Source organism: Sinocyclocheilus grahami, unplaced genomic scaffold (genome assembly GCF_001515645.1).
Source record: "Sinocyclocheilus grahami isolate Dianchi unplaced genomic scaffold, SAMN03320097.WGS_v1.1 scaffold115.1, whole genome shotgun sequence".
In the NCBI taxonomy this organism is placed as follows: Eukaryota; Metazoa; Chordata; class Actinopteri; order Cypriniformes; family Cyprinidae; genus Sinocyclocheilus; species Sinocyclocheilus grahami.
The window spans coordinates 632,056-650,728 of NW_015505294.1; the positions used below are offsets into that span (position 1 = coordinate 632,056).

The window sequence follows — 18,673 nt, forward strand, 5'->3', positions numbered from 1 at the left end:
CAAATTTGTGCGTGTGTGTGTAGTGTATTTCTTATGGGACTTTAAACTTAACACTATAACAAATTTATGTGTGTGTCAGTGTGTGTGTGTGTGTAGTGTATTTCTTATGGGACTTTAAACTTAACAAATGTATGTGTGTGTCAGTGTGTGTGTGTGTGTGTGTGTAGTGTATTTCTTATGGGACTTTAAACTTAACACTATAACAAATTGCTGTGTGTGTCAGTGTATGACAATTTTTAATGAACTGTTACAACTATCCCCACCCCAAGCAGCCATTACATAGCTAACTCTTTTATCATGTGGGTTTAAAGTTAGCATTAATGTCTAGCATCAAATTAAACTAGAGAAATGGCTACTAAAGATTATGTAAGTCAAACATTTTTATCGACATTACAAAAAATAATCTTGATAAAAAAAATTACTTTCTTACCTGAAAATCGCTTTTTTGGTGTAATTTCTGTGCAATGCAGCAGTATGTACAGTAACTGAAAGAATGGACCTATGTACGCTCGCGCGTCAGTGCTCGTGTCGGAGCATGCATCTGACAGCTGGAGAGGTTTAACCCTAGCCTCCGGTTAAACTCATAGTGAGAGAAGCTCGTTTTGCACTTTAATGTGAAAAAATGTGCCCTTTTGTTTGCACTGTTATAGAAATGTTAAACATAGTAGACAAAAAGCTTCTACATACAACACAATTTATTTTATAAAAATAAGCAGAGTTAAAGGGGTCATATGATGTGATTTCAATTGTTCCTTTCTCTTTGGAGTGTTACAAGCTCTTGGTGCATAAAGAAGATCTGTAAAGTTGCAAAGACTAAAGTCTCAAATCCAAAGAGATATTCTTTATAAAAGTTAAGAGTCAGCCACGCCTACCTAAAACGGCTCGTTCTAACACGCCCCCACATGTCTATGTCACGATGTGGGAAGATTTGCATAACGCCGCTCAAATGTTCAACAAAGTATTTTCCAGACGCTTAACTTAGTTATTTAAAACATAACTATATTGCGCATATCAAGACATATATTAAATAATTACAGAAGCATAAATATTATAAAAACACGTCAGATAAAGACATTATTAATGTGATTGTTACAGTACTCTCAGTAACGTACTGGAGAGCCGGAGTTATGTCTTCTTCAGGCGCCGTTATGTCCCCAGGTTGCTATGCTCCAACCGCCACCAGTGCTGTGTACCTTAAAAATAATACAATTAAATAAAACCTAAAACAACCTTTTCATGTACTTTATTCATTTATTTTCGTAAAAGTCGTTTATTTGTTAAGCAGTAGCCTAACGAGTCTTATCTGATAAAAACGAAATTTCCTGTCAGATGAAAAAAAGCCCCTGACAAAAGCGTTGTTACTGCTGTCAGACGACATTCTGTCAGACTATAAGTAAACATTTCATTTTAAATTCAATTTTCACAAGTATTAAACAACAGTTGTGAAATTAAAACACGTCTCACTTCGAAGGAACATCGGTCCTCCTGTCAGACGCAGCTCTGCTGTCCTGAACTTGAGCGGAGTTACAGTCCCATACATTATTGGTGCCTCTCTCCCCTCCCTTCAGGACATCTACAACACCCGTCTCACCCGCAAAGCCCTCTGCATTGCAGGTGATCCCACCCACCCGACACACAGCTTCTTCAGTCTGCTGCCATCAGGGAGGAGACTGCGGAGTCTCCAGGCCAGGACCAGCAGACTGAAGGAGACCTTATTTGTATATTTGTATAGTTGTATTTTGTATTTAATCTGTATTTATGTTATCTGTATGCACCCAAGGGTCTGAGAGTAACACAATTTCAATTCTCTGTGTGTATATGTCCTGTACATGTGGAAGAATTGACAATAAAGCAGACTTGACTTGACTTGACTTGATACAGCACAGAGCTGTCCGCATGTAGCGTATTACATCTCTCTTGGGTTATTTAAAGGGGTCATATGATGCGATTTCAAGTTTTCCTTTCTCTTTGGAGTGTTACAAGCTGATTGTGCATAGATAAGATCCCTGAAGTTGCAAAGACTAAAGTCTCAAAACCAAAGAGATATTCTTTATCAAAGTTAAGACTGTGCCACGCCCCCTAAAATGGCTCGTTCTAACACGCCCCCACATATCTACCTCACTATGTAGAAATATTTGCATAATGCCGCCCAAATGTGTACGCAAAGAAAGAAGGCGTGGTTTCAGTAACCGCAGTTAGTGTTGAAGCAGCATGTCAGGGAGACGCTGTGTGTTTCTAGGCGAAAGCAAAAGCACTTTATTTGGCCTGGTGTTCGGCCAATCACAATGCACTGGGTCAGCTGGCCAATCAGAGCAGACTTGTCGGAAGGCGGGGCTTTGTAGAAAACGAAGCGTTTGAGAGAGGCGAGGCATAGAGGACTTACAATAATGTACAGTATTTGAAAAATAATGTGTTTTTTGAACATTAAATCATGTCAACATATTCTGTTACACCAAATACACCAAATAATGATCTTTAAAAAAGCATCATATGACAGATTTAAGATCTGATCTTAAGATATTTAAATATTAAGCGGCAAGTCGTGTGGTAAGTCGTGAAATTACCAAAAAGTACCAATCCTTTATGTAAACGGGAACGTCATGTCTTAGCTGGGAATAAATCCATTACATTTTCTATTGTGTTTTGGGCAGGGTTCTATTGTTGTTGTTGTTGTTGTTGTTGTTGTTTTTAATACAATTTAGTTGTGAGTGGTCTTGTGTAGTAATATGAGACATTATATGTTGATCACGCAGACTGTCTATTATAAAAAACTATTTCTTCACGGAAGAATTTTTTATCATGGGTCACTATGACAGGTTAAAATTTACATTCGAATACCTAACAATAAACCTTTATTTTAGACGCTTACTTTGCTTATTTGTGTACAATCTCTTAGTAGTTTTAACTTTTTATCAAACTCGCAGTATGTACAGTAACTGAAAGAATGGGCCTATGTACGCTCGCGCGTCAGTGCTGCATCTGACAGCTGGAGAGGTTTAACCCTAGCCTCCGGTTAAACTCATAGTGAGAGAAGCTCGTTTTGCACTTTAATGTGAAAAGATGTGTCCTTTTGTTTGCACTGTTATAGAAATGTTAAACATAGTAGACAAAACGCTTCTACATACAACTCTACATGCATGATTGTAGGCGTGTTTATAAAAATAAGTAGAGTTAATAAAAATGAGTGAGTGAGTGTGTGTGTGTGTGTGTGTGTGTGTGGATTGGGCAAGGCTAGAGAGAGTATGGGTGTGTGAGTGAGTGAGTGTGTGTGTGTATGTGTGTGTGTGTGTGGATTGGGCAAGGCTAGAGAGAGAGTGTGTGTGTGTGTGTGGATTGGGCAAGGCTAGAGAGAGAGTGTGTGTGTGTGTGTGTGTGTGTGTGTGTGTGGATTGGGCAAGGCTAAAAGGGCGGAACGAAAGTCTCAAAATTCAGATTAATCAAATAGAATCGACTCAGAAGAGACGCAAATTAATGCACGCGCGTCACCTGATCCACAAATGCACATTTGAATCGCTACATGCACAAATTATGATACTTTAATACAAACTATAACATTTGTATTCACAAATATTTTGTTCGTTGGTAGTTGTTTGTGTGGGGGACGTGAAATGCTGTAAACTGCGAAAATGAAGTCTCAAAATCCAAATGAACCGAAAAAGATCGACTCGAACTAGACGTCAATTAATGCAGGTGTGTCACCTGATCCACATATGCACAGATTCCTTTTTGCACGAGCAATTTATGATATATTAATGCAGAACAGAACATTTTTATTCGAAAACATGTCTGTATTTGTACAAATCCCTGCACAATCATTTAATCCTGAATTCCACAGACTCAAATTGAAAGGCATTTGTTTGTGGTTAGTAAGATACATGTATAAAATGTATGCAGTACATGGATAATTGTGGACGCATCTATTAATCATTTTGAGTCTAATATCATCCCATACGCACCCCCCATCCCACATCCCACACCCTTGCTTCTTCTTGCTTCCTCCCTCCCTCGCAGTCATGGCAGGACAAACTACTCCTACTACTATTGTGACAACCCAGCATGTCTCCTCTGGTACCTGGACCACAGGCATCTGTGACTGCTGTTCTGATATGAGCACTTGTAAGTCACCCACTGACCCATGACCTCTCAGTTCCCTTTTCTTTATTCCAACTTGTTTGAATGCGAAATCCAACCTGATCCTAAACCTGTTTTGATGTTACGAAATCAGAGCTCCAGAGAAACGCTGGAAACTACTGCAAAAACTAGGCACGGTCTTCCTGTTAAAGTACAATATGTAATTAAAATGAAAAAAGTATTGACGTAGGATGAATTTATGAGATCATCTAGTTGACTTTAGTGCAGCTTTTATTTCTTAACCACAGTTTTTTATGGCTTTTCTATGATAAGATGCAGGCAAATGTAGAACAATGACACACACACTTTAGAAAGTGCTCAAATGCAGCACCAGCAAGATCTGTTCAAAACTTTGGACGAAGGTGTAGAAGAAATCCTCTTTAAATTTACTGCAGACCCAGAACTAAAACAACCCTCGTGTGTTTCAGGTTGTTGTGCCCTTTGGTGTTTCCCCTGTATGCAGTGTCAGACTGTATCTCAGTTTGGCTGGTGTTTCTGCATGCCATTGCTGGACTGCTGCATGGTGGTATCTTGCTGTCTGCGTCAGAAGATGAGAGAGCAATATAACATTCATGTGAGTTCATACACACACACGCACGCACACGCACACACATGCAATTGAGAGAAGGGTGATTTATAGAAGAAAGACTAGTAGACTGGTGCTAGTGTCCACACAGAGGAGGTGAAATTATATATATACCGCTTGTAGTTTCTTTGCCGTTTCTGATGAATTGTGGGTGTTTCTGATGCTCTGTGTTCACATGTTCCTGACACACACAAACAAAATCTGTAAAATGTTGTGTAAAAATAGCCATGTATTCTGAAAGTAAATGTTTCTGCAATCACCATAGAAACCACACATATTTCATTATATTACAATGATTTTTTGGGAAGGTTCTTAAAAGCATGACTTTAGTAAAGGACTGTGTATGTTCTCCAAACAGCATTGTCATTATAATTTTGCATTTATGGCTCAGGTGTTTGGCTGCATGTGTACAATCTTAAAGGGATAGTTCAGCAGTAAATGAAAATCTTGTCATCATTTACTCAACCTCATGTTGTTCCAAACGATGATTTGTCATCTGTGAAAGTCACCTTTATTTATATAGCGCTTTTAACAATACAGATTGTGTCAAAGCAACTGTACAGCATTAATTACGAAAATATTGTCAATAATGCAAAATGACAATAGTAAACACTCAATTTTCAGTTAAAGGCAGTTCGTCATTGAATTCAGTGATGTCATCATCCAGCTCAGTTCAGTTTAAATAGTCTCTGTGCAATCAAGTCGACGATATCATTGGAAATTAAGTGTCCCCAACTAAGCAAGCCAGAGGCGACAACGGCAAGGAACTGAAACTCCATCGGTGACAGAATGGAGAAAAAAACCTCAGGGGGCCAGTTCTCCTCTGACAAGACGAAACCAGCAGTTCAATTCCAGGCTGCAGCAATGTCACATTGTGCAGAGGACTCAACTGGTTCCTGTGGTCTGGTTCCTGAAACACAAATTGAAAAATAATTACAATTATTTAAAAAAAAAAATTTGTGTTATGCATAAGAAAACATGTCATACAGGTTTGGAACAACATGAGGGTGAGTAAATTATGACAGAGTTTTCATATTTTGGTGAACTGTCCCATTGAGACCAATGTTATGCCAATCTCTAAAGTGTCCTTGAATACTTCTGCTAACTAAAATGAACATACAAGGAACAAACAACTACTTATTTATATCTGTTTCTTTAATGAGTTCTTTAACTGCTACAACTATAACTTCACTATGATAACCACAGGCAAGATTTCATTTCCCCATTTCCACATGCTACTTAAAATTTTTTGAAGAACTGAAGAACAGATGTTCATGAATTTGCTTCCCAGTGAAAGACGAAGAGACGTGGCAGTTGTTTCAAAACCTGTAAAATCTTACAATTTAAAGGTTTAAAAACTGCTTGCGACTGTGAAAAAAACATTTGAGCCACTGCTGCGAGTGACACGATCGAAGAACTCAAAGAACAGATTTGTGTGCTCATGGAGACCCGTCTTGACAGGCTACTCTGAAAGAATGAACCCAGAAGGCACAGAACACAGGACGCATCTTTGTGAGAATTGAGATGCGCTGTGAGTACAGTAGCGGCCAGTAGACAATAAATACAACATAACATCACAAACAAATGTTAACATCTATTAAAACATTTATTTCATAATATTGTGGACAGACATTATTCCCATATTATGCTTTGTCAATGTTACGATTCTTTATAACATACAAATACTGCAGTCTCTCCAGGTCTTCTAAACCTAAACCTTTCAAACTTCAAGCTTTTATAACGGCTTCAAACTTTCAGGCTAGGCTTTATCAAGCCAACCTCAAAGTTTATTCCTCTAGTTATCTTTAAAGGGGTCATATGATGCGATTGAAATTTTTCCTTTCTCTTTGAAGTGTTACAAGCTCTTGGTGCATAAAGAAGATCTGTAAAGTTAAGAGTCAACCACGCCTGCCTAAAATGCCTCGTTCTAACACGTCCCCACATATCTACGTCATGATGTGGGAAGATTTGCATAACGCCACCCAAATGTTCACGCAAAGAAAGAAGGCGTAACTTTTATTCTGGCTGTAGTATTGTTGTTGCCGCCGCCATGTCGTGAACTACTTTGTTTGGCCTTCCAACAGAGGATCGGCTTTCACCGTGGACGAAGTGGAGTCCAGCCCGGGGTCGTCACATGTAGTTGCCGCAAGCCCGACGGACGCTCCTTCGTCGAATCCGCCGCCTCTGCTCACTCTAGCACTCCGGCCGTTCCTCACTTTATCCCCCGGCCTCTGCTCACTCTAGGCCGCCGTGTGTGATGCTGTGTTTCATTGTGAAAGCGAAACTACTTTGTTTGGCCTAAATACAAGTCATTACAATCCATAATTATGTCCCCACTGGATGCAACGAATGCCTTGTTTATAATGGGGTTTCATGTTTTTGATTCATTGCTCCGGCTTGACAGGGCATCATCACAATGTGGTAAGGGGCGTAACATTTCTGTCACACGCTTGAGGTATTCGGCCAATCACAACGCACTGGATAGCTGGCCAATCACAGCACACCTCGCTTTTCAGCGCGATGAGCTTTGTAAAAATCAATGCATTTCAGAAAGGCGGGGCATAGAGGAGAAACAATACATTATGTGGAAAATAATGTGTTTTTTTAACCTTAAACCGCATAAACCCATTTCATTACACCACATACACAAAATAATGTTCTTTTTAACAGCATCATATGACCCCTTTAATATTAAAGGGTCATATGATGCAATTTCAAGTTTTCCTTTCTCTTTGGAGTGTTACAAGCTGATTGTGCATAGATAAGATCCCTGAAGTTGCAAAGACTAAAGTCACAAACCCAAAGAGATAATTATGGTTAATTAGCATGTCAATACTCCTAGTTTCTGTTAATGAAAAAGCTTGAAAACTTGCAGTTTTGTTATAATTACAGCAGAAATACTGAAAATATCTTACAGATAATATGAGGGAGGGGAGGCTTAAATATTAAATTGGACAGCGGTGGACTTCGAGTCAAAAAAGTTGAGAACCACTGCTTTAGTGTCTGATGACATTTTTTAAGCATTAGAGGCACTGATCCCATGTTTTTGCAAGAACTATCAAATAGACTATTGCATAAAATGAAAAGAAAAATTAACCTAGCATGCAAAATACAAATTTTGATGTTAATTTGATGGAAATAATAATCACATTTGGTAATGAGGTTGCAAAAATCGTGACAAGTGCCTACTATATCAAACTGTTCTCTGGGATTGATGTAGATGACTGAATAGATCTCAGACCTGGCCTTGCGGGCTTGTTCCAGCAGGCTTTCTGCTCTCAGTATGTCAGCAGCACTCTGGTTGAGGATGTCCTCGACTTCTGTCAAGCTGCCCACGCGCTCCCTGATCTCTGCGGTCAGGTTCTGCAGCTGGGCTGGAGTGGTGGGCATCTGCATCTGCAGAACTTCATTGGCCACAGCCTCGATGCTTTCCAGGTCCGCTCCATCTTCTGTAGAAGCAGATAGAGTAAGAGTTCAAAATCAAGGATCTGATCATCCAAGCAACCTATCTCAAGGAAACCTGTAAGGGTTTCTTACGAGTGAGGAAGTCTCGGATCTGTTTGATGAGTTGGCGTAGCTCCTCGTTGCTTCCATCCACACGCTTTTTGGTCTGATTGGTTTTTGCCAGCACTTCTTGAGCATTAAGCTTTGCTTCATCTGCTTTTACCTTTGCCTCTGACACCTGAACATACAAATTAAAGAAAATAAATTCTTTAAATCCTACAATGTCTACACAAAATTAATCAGCAGTTATCAAGTGCCTAACAGTGAGAAGATCCAAACGGAAGCATATCTCTACAAAAACGCATTGCAAAATCTTTTATCATATCAACAGCAGATACAGTATCACCTGAGAAACCTCACCATTTTGGAGAGCTTGTCCACTTCCTCCATAGCGCTCATAATCTCCAGGTCAAAGTCCTTGGCTTTCTGCCAGGCATTGTGGGCCAGCGTGGCGAGGCCATCACATCCCTCTCCTCCACACTTCCTGTTTCCTTCCCCATCCACACAGCTCAGGCCTCCGCAGGGGGAGTCGGCACAGTTCTCTGAGCCAGCTGGACTGCCACATGTCTATCCAGAGAGAGATCACAAAGTTAAAACTAAGCTTTTCTATTTACATACGCAAAATTCACTAGCCGGGTTTCCATCTAAAGTTGCGAATTTAATTTTATTCGAAATTTGGCGTTTCCATCACTCGTTTCTCATGCGATACTTCAAAATGTGCATTAAAATAGGGTGATGGAAACATAGCTACTGCCATGATGCTGTGTGATTGCATAGGCTTTGCTATGCATTTGCTAGGTATTCTATTGCTAGGCATTGCTGTGCAGTTACTAGCATACATATGTGTAGATAGATGCCACATTCGACCGCTCCAGACACGTCAACACGTCTGCCATCTTGGAACGGTCAATGTGTCGTCACTCACTATTAAAATCAATGAGTTTCAAGATGCCACAACATTGTGCAGCCTCTGGTTGTAAAAACCACCGAAATTTAAATTCCTGAAGAAATTGGATAAACTTTTTTTGACAGGTAAGAATGTCTTGGTTTGTGTTTTTAATATGTATTAACTCAATATTACAGTTTTTTTAAACTATAGTACCCTTTAAATGTTGTGGTAGCGAACGGCTTCGTCTTGTTGTATCGTGTTAGTTTAGCAAAATCATCTGCTGAAGTCTATTGCACATATAGATGTTGCATACAGAGCAATGTACAAATTTTGGTCTGTTACTGATTCCAAATTACATGACAAAAATTGTAGTTAGTAATGTAATCCATTACATTATACATTTCAGGTAATATAAGCAGACTACTTTTTGATTACCTTTGACCTAACTCATTTATCACGTTGATTTAAATAGGATAATCTTGTACCATAATGATATAAAAGACAATTTATTCCATTTAACCATTGCATACAAATTCCATCGCATTAAACATTACATTAAAGGAACTGCAGGGGATTTGCGAGTTTGATGAAAAGCTAATAATTAATTAAATCATAAAAAAATAAAAATTAAAATAAACAATAATCAATCACTTACTAAAAAAAATTTATTTGATTACCTGCATGTCATGTCACCATTAACCAATGTCAGAAAACTGTGAACATGCAAATGTGTTACTTAATTATTAAAATATTTATTTTAAAATCTCAGGGGAACTTCAAGTAAATAGGTGAAAGCGGTTCAGATGACAGAACTTCAAAATGTGCATTAAAATAGGGTGATGGAAACATAGCTACTGCCATGATGCTGTGTGATTGCATAGGCTTTGCTATGCATTTGCTAGGTATTCTATTGCTAGGCATTGCTGTGCAGTTACTAGCATACATATGTGTAGATAGATGCCACATTCGACCGCTCCAGACACGTCAACACGTCTGCCATCTTGGAACGGTCAATGTGTCGTCACTCACTATTAAAATCAATGAGTTTCAAGATGCCACAACATTGTGCAGCCTCTGGTTGTAAAAACCACCGAAATTTAAATTCCTGAAGAAATTGGATAAACTTTTTTTGACAGGTAAGAATGTCTTGGTTTGTGTTTTTAATATGTATTAACTCAATATTACAGTTTTTTTAAACTATAGTACCCTTTAAATGTTGTGGTAGCGAACGGCTTCGTCTTGTTGTATCGTGTTAGTTTAGCAAAATCATCTGCTGAAGTCTATTGCACATATAGATGTTGCATACAGAGCAATGTACAAATTTTGGTCTGTTACTGATTCCAAATTACATGACAAAAATTGTAGTTAGTAATGTAATCCATTACATTATACATTTCAGGTAATATAAGCAGACTACTTTTTGATTACCTTTGACCTAACTCATTTATCACGTTGATTTAAATAGGATAATCTTGTACCATAATGATATAAAAGACAATTTATTCCATTTAACCATTGCATACAAATTCCATCGCATTAAACATTACATTAAAGGAACTGCAGGGGATTTGCGAGTTTGATGAAAAGCTAATAATTAATTAAATCATAAAAAAATAAAAATTAAAATAAACAATAATCAATCACTTACTAAAAAAAATTTATTTGATTACCTGCATGTCATGTCACCATTAACCAATGTCAGAAAACTGTGAACATGCAAATGTGTTACTTAATTATTAAAATATTTATTTTAAAATCTCAGGGGAACTTCAAGTAAATAGGTGAAAGCGGTTCAGATGACAGAAAAGAGTATTTTAAAATACAATATAATCTAATTACAAGTACTTAATCTTTGGAATCTGATTACGTAATCCAGATTACATGTAATCAGTTACTACCCAGCTCTGCATGCGGATAAATATGATTGCAAACGTACAGTCAACGTACAGTTCACAGACCTGCTTTGGCCATTTCAATATGGTGATAGCTTATGTATAGCAGCCAACAGAAACAGCCGCTAATATGGCATCTACCTTTACATATCTATAGGGTGTTCTAGGCATAGATATGTATAGGTAGAATCCACATTCATCTGCCATCTTGGAACTTTTGGAAAATGTTGAAAATGTTCGGACACTTTTCGGAAAAATGTAATCCAACTTTGGAAGCCAATTACTCGTGTTTTCATATATGCATATAACTACAGTTGCAGACGCACAATCATCTTGCTCTCGAGTGTTCACGGACCGACCTTTACTTTTCCACAGAAACAGCCACTAATGAGGCATCTATGCATTTATATTTATGGTTCTAGGTAGTTGTAAACTCATTGCTATGCAGTTCTTAGTGTGTTCTGGGAGTTTGATTACTGGCCCACCCTTAAGTCTCTATGTAAGGCTGGGCGATTTTTCAGATTTTGCCGATTAATTCGAATTTTGAATAGAAGTAATACCAAATGTTAGAATTAGACACTTTATGCCAATGATAACGATCATAGAAAAGAACGATCCAACCGAATGTCGGCCTAATGCTTAACCGCTCACGAGTGACGCGCTCATATCGCTAGGTGCCATTCACACAGAATGTGCTTTTGTGTTGACAAAGATGCGACGTGGGCAGTGGAATAAGAAAAACACGCAAGAAGATGGGAGTGAACTTCTTTTAACTTGAGCACCACATTTTTAGACTGCTGTTTCATGCATGAGACGCTGCAATGGAAATCAAATCAATCAAATTTTTGTATCATGGTGACACTTGGAATATATTTGTCTTTAACTAGAGGGTTAATAAAGAAAAGTTTACTTGAATCATGTTGTAGTTACATTTTTAAATTGACTAGTTAAAATCTTTTTAAAAATCGAGAATTGCTCAAACATTTTGAAAAAATAGAGATTAATTTTTTTTTTGCGAAATTGCCCTGCCCTAATTCTATGACATTCTGGTATCTTGATATTACTTAGGTTTTCACTTGTTTTATCATCCGCCAAGGAAAAACATAAGTTCAATCAGCAACGGTACACCTATCTTAAATGAGCCAAACAATTTGCGACATGTAATAGAACGTTTAGAATATTATGTGACAACAAGAAACAAAAAAGAAACAAAAGCCTGAGGATCTCCAATGATTTTTTACAAAAATATAACATGAAAGTGACATTGATTTGTTTCTGAAAACTAAACTTTGCTAATTAAAACTACTGTATGTCAGTGATTAGATAAGCTCTTGACCATATTCATCAATCTGTTGACTGCTTTACCTTCTCGCTAAGATCAGTCAGGTCCAGAGTCTCCAGCTGTCCAGCGAGGTTGTCCAGTTTCTTCGCAAACTCATCCTGCCTTTGAATGAACTCTTCTTTGGTCTGGTTCATCAAGTCCTCTGTTTCTGTCCGCAGGGTGGCAGACTGATTGACCAGGTTGTCTGGGTCAATGGTGGAGGCATTCGCACGGATCTCTGCCATCTGGGACTGCTCATAGTATTGAGTCACGCTGGCTCTGGCCCCTGTGGATCGAAAAAAATGTTGCATTGATGCATTGTCTGGGACTGTTGATGAAAAGGGCTTTACAAGATCTAGAGTGATGTTACTCACCCCGAATGTCTGAATTCTTCACAAACTCCACCTGCTTCTGAAGGTCCTTCACCGTCTGTTCCAGTTTCTGAGCTTCTTCTTTGAGGAACTTAAGTTTGGTGTCCGTGCTGTTGTTGTCGGATGAGATCTCGGACAAGGTCTCCTCTGTCAGGTTAAGGTTGGTGTTCATTTCAGCCATCAAGGCACTTCAGAGACAGAAACAGATTATTCTCATGAGACCTGATGAGAAGGATCTACACTTGCTTCCACATCCTGAGAAAGGCCTTAACTTACGTTGCTTGTTCGAGAAGTCCCTGGATCTCCGTTAGAGGCTGAGTGGCTGGATTCTGGGCCAGAATGTTGCGGATCGAGTTGGCGCTGCTTTCAACATTATTGATGGTGGCCTGGTAGGGTCCCGTAATGCCGGCGGCTTTGATGGTATTGACTTTCTGGACCAGTCTGTGGGTCTGGTTGGTGAGGTCGCCCACAATTACATCCCATTCGGTGAAGCACTGGTGGCAGCGCTCGCAGTGTGGGAACTCGCCCGTGTAGCCTCGAGCGCATGAGTCACATCGGGGCCCGGAAACACCTTCCACGCAAACGCAGTGACCTGTGACCTTGTTGCACTGCTGCTCCGCGATGCCTCTTGGGTCACAATCACATGCTGAAAATATACAGGAATACTGAGGTTTAAGTACAGGGACCTGAAGTTTAACGCAGGCTTATTAACTAAAACTAAACTTAACTAAACTTAAGAATATTTCTGTTAACCAAAATGAAGCTGAAATCAAGATATTTAAAAAAAAAACCTTGAACTTGGCAACTAACTGAAATAAGTTTAATTTGAAGCATTAAAATTACTGACCGGAAATAAATGAAAAATAAAATGGCACTGAAGCTAAAACGTAAAAATAAATTAAACCTAAATGGTAATATTAAAAAAAAGAAAGAAAGAAACTATTAAAAAAATGACAAAATCACATAACCAAATTACTAAAATTAAAATTAAATTAAAATTAACTGACAAAAAAGAAAAGAAAAGCAAATCAAAAATATTGACAAAATATGTAATAATGTAGAAATAACACTAAAATAACTTAAAGTTAAGCATGTTGTTGAGTTAAAATAAAATAAAAATTATACACAAAATACACAAAATTATTGGGTAAATAGTATTTTTTTCATTTATAAGAATTAATAATAATAATAATAATAATAAATCATTAACATTTATAATAGAAGTAAAAAAATAAAACGTTGAAATTACAACATTTTTAACTAAGAATTCGATAATTTTGTGCTGTGTTTTGCATAAAAGCATTGGCAAAATGGTGATTCAGTTATTATATTTACTATAATTAGTTGGGTAGATTGCTTGGCCACATTTCTACAGAAAGACACAGATTTTAGAAAAATAACATTTGAAAGGCTAAAAGAAATGAACCGAGATGTTTAAGACAACCGTTCATTGACTGTGGCATTTTCTGTCAACAAGTGCAAACTTTGAGTTACTGTGACCTTATTAGGCTGGAGCTGAAAGAGTGAGCGATGGAGTCAGGGGGAGGTGGTGGGAGTGGAAGCATGAAGGAAAAGATTGTTTGCGCACTTTAGTGCTGCACTGCACTGCGAGTGTTTGGTGAACAAAAGGCAATAACTGCCCCACAATGACAGGCGAGACACTTAGCAAACACCACGCTAGGAATGACTTAACATGAGGCCAAACAAACATACTCATCCACAGAATATTCTAGTTGTAACGGCCTTATTAACCTTCATCAAGACCATTTTCACCAGTCAAATAATCTATTTCTCATATTCAATTTTTAACAAGTTTAGCACTATTCCAAAACCTAGTTAACAGCTAGCAGCCTACTGCAACAAAGATACCTTCATCCTATTTAAATGTGTAGCTTAAGTGACTGATTTTGAATGCTCTACACAGGCAGCAATTCTGTTAACCACAACAATAGTGCTCCTCATGCAACATGTAATTGATTCCAATATAGTTTGGCATTAGCATGCTGCTACGCTAACAATGTACTACTCTAATAAGTGTAAAAATACATAGAACTCCCAAATATTTTGTGAAATAGTTCATTTTAATTAGATTGAACTAACTTTTATCTATACTTTTCAGCACTGAGTGAAATATCAGCACAAATCATGGCACAAATCATTCTGATGGTGCGTTCAAGCCCTACTGAAAAGTTAGCATTTATGAGTTGGAAATTACGACGTCAGGTTAAATGAACTCTGGGCTCAAAACAAACTTTGCATTCGCAAGGTTTCACATTCATAATTACGACTTTGTGGTGGCATTCATTCAATTCGTAAATACAAAATCAGACAAAACTCACATCATGGAGTCTTCTCCATTGAACGATGCTTAAAAATTTGGCCAAAACAAATTATCTTAAGACATCTTTACACAGCTTACATGTTAAGGCTGCTCTGTCCCTGCTTAAATTTCTCTGTAAAGACATAATGCTGTATAAAAGCCAGATTTTATGCCTGCTCTGACCCACCACATCTCCTTGTATCAAATTTGCAGTGTAAATGCATTCATGCCACCTCTGAGCTGCATTATGCAGTCTGTGTAAAGACACATGAATGCCAGATCAGAAGTGCTTCTGTGCCAACTTTGTAGTGTAAATTTGGCATTAGAGGGCAGGAAAATGATGCTGCCTAGGTAGGCTGGTAGCTCACTAGGATTTTTAACAGAGTGCATGTTTTTAAAGGTAAACAGGTAACCAGAGACCAGCACTTTTTTGACCCCCGAGGAGAATTCAGGACAATATATGTGACACATACAATACCTGAAAGGGGACCCTGTCTGGGACGGTTCGTTTACTTAAAACACATTCCAGTGTGACGTGATTAAACACACATTCCACAGGAAAAGACTCCTTCACCTAAGGCCACTAACGCATACAAGGTACTAGAGATAGGTAATTATCTCGGAGGTTAATCCCTGCTATTATCCAGGGGGCCTCAGGCGGCACCGGGGGCATTTCTTGTTGGGACAATGCAGTGAATGTGACCCCTGGAGACGGTAACAGGCGCAGGAGCTTTTGTGTTGGTGATGGGAAGTATTTAGTAGCAACTGACACAACAATTCTAGGATAGGCTTTTACTGCCCGAGGAACACATCTGCATTTTATTGTTTAAAAGCCACCTTGAGAAATGCATGAACCTTTGAAAAGCAGGCCTAAAATAAACAAGATTGAATGCAATACAGTGCGTTTGTGTACTCAGCAATCGTTTACATAGACATATATGGCTAAGGCATGGGGATGTAAAACATATCACATGCCAGCTGAGAAGGAAAACCACAGTCTCCCAGACTAAACCACTTGAGAGGTACTTCTGTAATAACAAAGTCCATTTTACTGCTGTTAAACATTCATGACGGTGTTAACAAACTCTTGGAAATTATGCCTTAAAAAATTCACCAAATTCTGGGTTGGTGATATATTTGCCAGATCTGTGTAAACAGTAACCAGCCATGAGGGCAGCTGCCACGGCATGCCCAACATCCAATTTCTATAAATAAATTTAGTCTCAAACCAACTAAAAATCTGCAGTAACTTCGAATCTAACTGTCAGTAGTTTTTCATTTACAAATATATGTTTTACATGGCTGTCTGATACAGGAATGTATGCGTGTGTGCACAGGTGTGCATGCGCGACCAAAGTAAAAAATGTGCGAGGTAAATAAGTTCAAATCGCTGATTTGCGCACTGACATGGTTGACGGTTGTTAATGCACAAGCACTGTTTTTGATTGACTAACTGTAATACTGTATAAGATTTCCATTCAAACAGAAAGCCTAAATCTAAGCTTTACGTTGCCGGTTTTGGCGCAAAACGTGAAACTGTGACATTTCGTTCACTGACACGCTTCAGTCGGCAGCGCTAAAACCGGCAGTGAATATACTTACTTGCCGGCAACTCGCCAAAATAAAAGCTTTCTGGTTTTAGGTTTAAAAATGTTGAAAATTCATATAAAAAAGAAAAGAGTCTAAAAGAAAAAAATGTAAATGTAAATATTAGCATTGTATTTTTAAGTGTACTATAAAATTATTCTATTTTTATTGAATACTAATTTTTTTATTTTAAAATAATATAATATCAATCTTTATTTATTATTTTGTAATAACCAAATTAAATAAAGCACAATTACATCATTTTTACTTTTATTTTTTAGTTATATTTAACAGGTCACACTATGTGCAGTGTCCGCACCAAACCAAATCTCTAGGTGCTCTCATGAGAACCAGACCGAAAAACTTATGTGCACCCCTGAATATATGTATCCTTTCCATCTGTTTTTCATCACCATGCAGATAAGGTTATTGCAAAAATGCATGGGAGGAAACGTCACTTTTTGAACACAACTATGTCTGGCTATCATTCCTTCCAGGGCTTTTAGAGTTTAAGGAACATTTTACCAAATTTGTTTTACTGTTTGGCTAATAGAGCATGAACTTTTAATTAACTTTTAGGCTTCAAGTCATCATTCCTCAATTGTAAGTCCCTTTGGATAAAACTGTCTGCTAAATGAACCAATGTAAATGTAGCACCATAATTGATCAGAATTCAGATCAGACGACACCTCTAGGCACACAAAAGTTGTACTAATTATACAAAAAGTTAAAGTACAACCTATAAAATCTCTGAGGAAATCAGTTGTGGTTAAACAAAACGTAAAGCTTGGGATTTCACAAGGTTATCGAACTAGTATTTAACAGGAAACCACATAAAGCACAGCTCAAGCTGAACAAACGCTCAGTGCTGTGCTGGAAGAGGGAAGAGCATACTGAGGGTGAGTCAACAGGAGGGTTATAGAGGGGTAACTGGATCTTTAGAGGAACACGGGGGGGCTTCCTGCTCCATCAGGACTCTCCAAACAAACGGAGGGGTGTGGGAGTGGAACAGATCTCTGTCAGCACACCACTTTATCGGCTCAAAGAGAGTCCAAAACCTGCTCTGCTTAAGACCAAATTGCTTATTAAAGGAATAGTTTGTGCAAAAACAAATCTGCATTTGATTACCTTCATGTCATTTCAATAATGTACCATAAAAGTTGTTTATATCATTTTGTGTGAACAAACTGAAATGTTACTCACTGGAAATCTCTTTCATCAACTTGTAAAGTGATGGTAATGCTGATGCTGGGTCATATTTTACATGCATCACCCTTGATAATGAGCTGTTAATTGGGCTGAGATTGTGGTGAAGGTCTAACAAAACAATACGTCACAATGATCTTGAAGGAGATCTGTAGATAGTCGATGCTCAGAATACCATCAGAATCTGCACTTCCCTTGTGTTCAAGATCTCAAAAGCACCAGAAAATTCTTCATCGAGTTCAAATAGATTTCCAAAGTTATGGTCTGCACAGCCGCAAATACAGTCAGAGAGAGGACAAAGCCTCTTTTCTGAGGAGAAGCACTGCGGCAGACACTAATGGCCTCATAAGGGGAAGCCCACGAATACAAAGGTGCATTGTGGGAGTAGAGAGGGTATTGCGAGGCTTGGACAGATCCCCCCACAAGCTCGTCATGGTCATGCACATCTGGGGCGAATCAGAGAGTGGGCCGAGGACTTCTCCATTCTGCTAGACATTCCTACAAAACTGGGTTGCCTACAGATTTTATGGTTTGGGGTAATGGCAGCACAAATCTGCAGTGTTTGCAATGGCAGCAAGATGAGCTTAGTTGCGTTATCTGGGTTTATTCAATGTTCAGCAGTGATCATTTAAATTCAAGATTTACCTTTTAAAATTAAATTAAAATCATTACATTTCCCTGGTCTTATTGTGCACATTTTATTGGTGTGAATTTTTCAGAATACAAAATAATAGTTTTCGGACTACTGTCATAACCAAGACTACATAAGCTGTTATATAATAATACTATTATATAAAAATCATTTTATATATATATATATATATATATATATATATATATATATATATATATATATATATAGAAAA

The 18,673-nt window shown here is 38.1% G+C and overlaps 1 protein-coding gene across 1 annotated transcript in view; it reads right to left on the bottom strand.

The window, feature by feature from the left end:
• Nucleotides 1-4,608: 4,608 nt before the first annotated feature.
• Nucleotides 4,609-18,673, bottom strand: part of LOC107589344 (laminin subunit beta-1-like) — a 38,558-nt gene continuing 24,493 nt past the window's right edge. Inside the window, exons 23-29 of the mRNA XM_016277759.1 lie at nt 12,971-13,340; nt 12,698-12,882; nt 12,368-12,609; nt 8,582-8,788; nt 8,255-8,399; nt 7,917-8,166; nt 4,609-4,669 (exon numbers count right to left, since the gene is read on the bottom strand). Coding sequence (XP_016133245.1) covers nt 4,609-4,669; nt 7,917-8,166; nt 8,255-8,399; nt 8,582-8,788; nt 12,368-12,609; nt 12,698-12,882; nt 12,971-13,340 — 1,460 coding nt within the window. The remainder of the gene's footprint in view (nt 4,670-7,916; nt 8,167-8,254; nt 8,400-8,581; nt 8,789-12,367; nt 12,610-12,697; nt 12,883-12,970; nt 13,341-18,673) is intronic.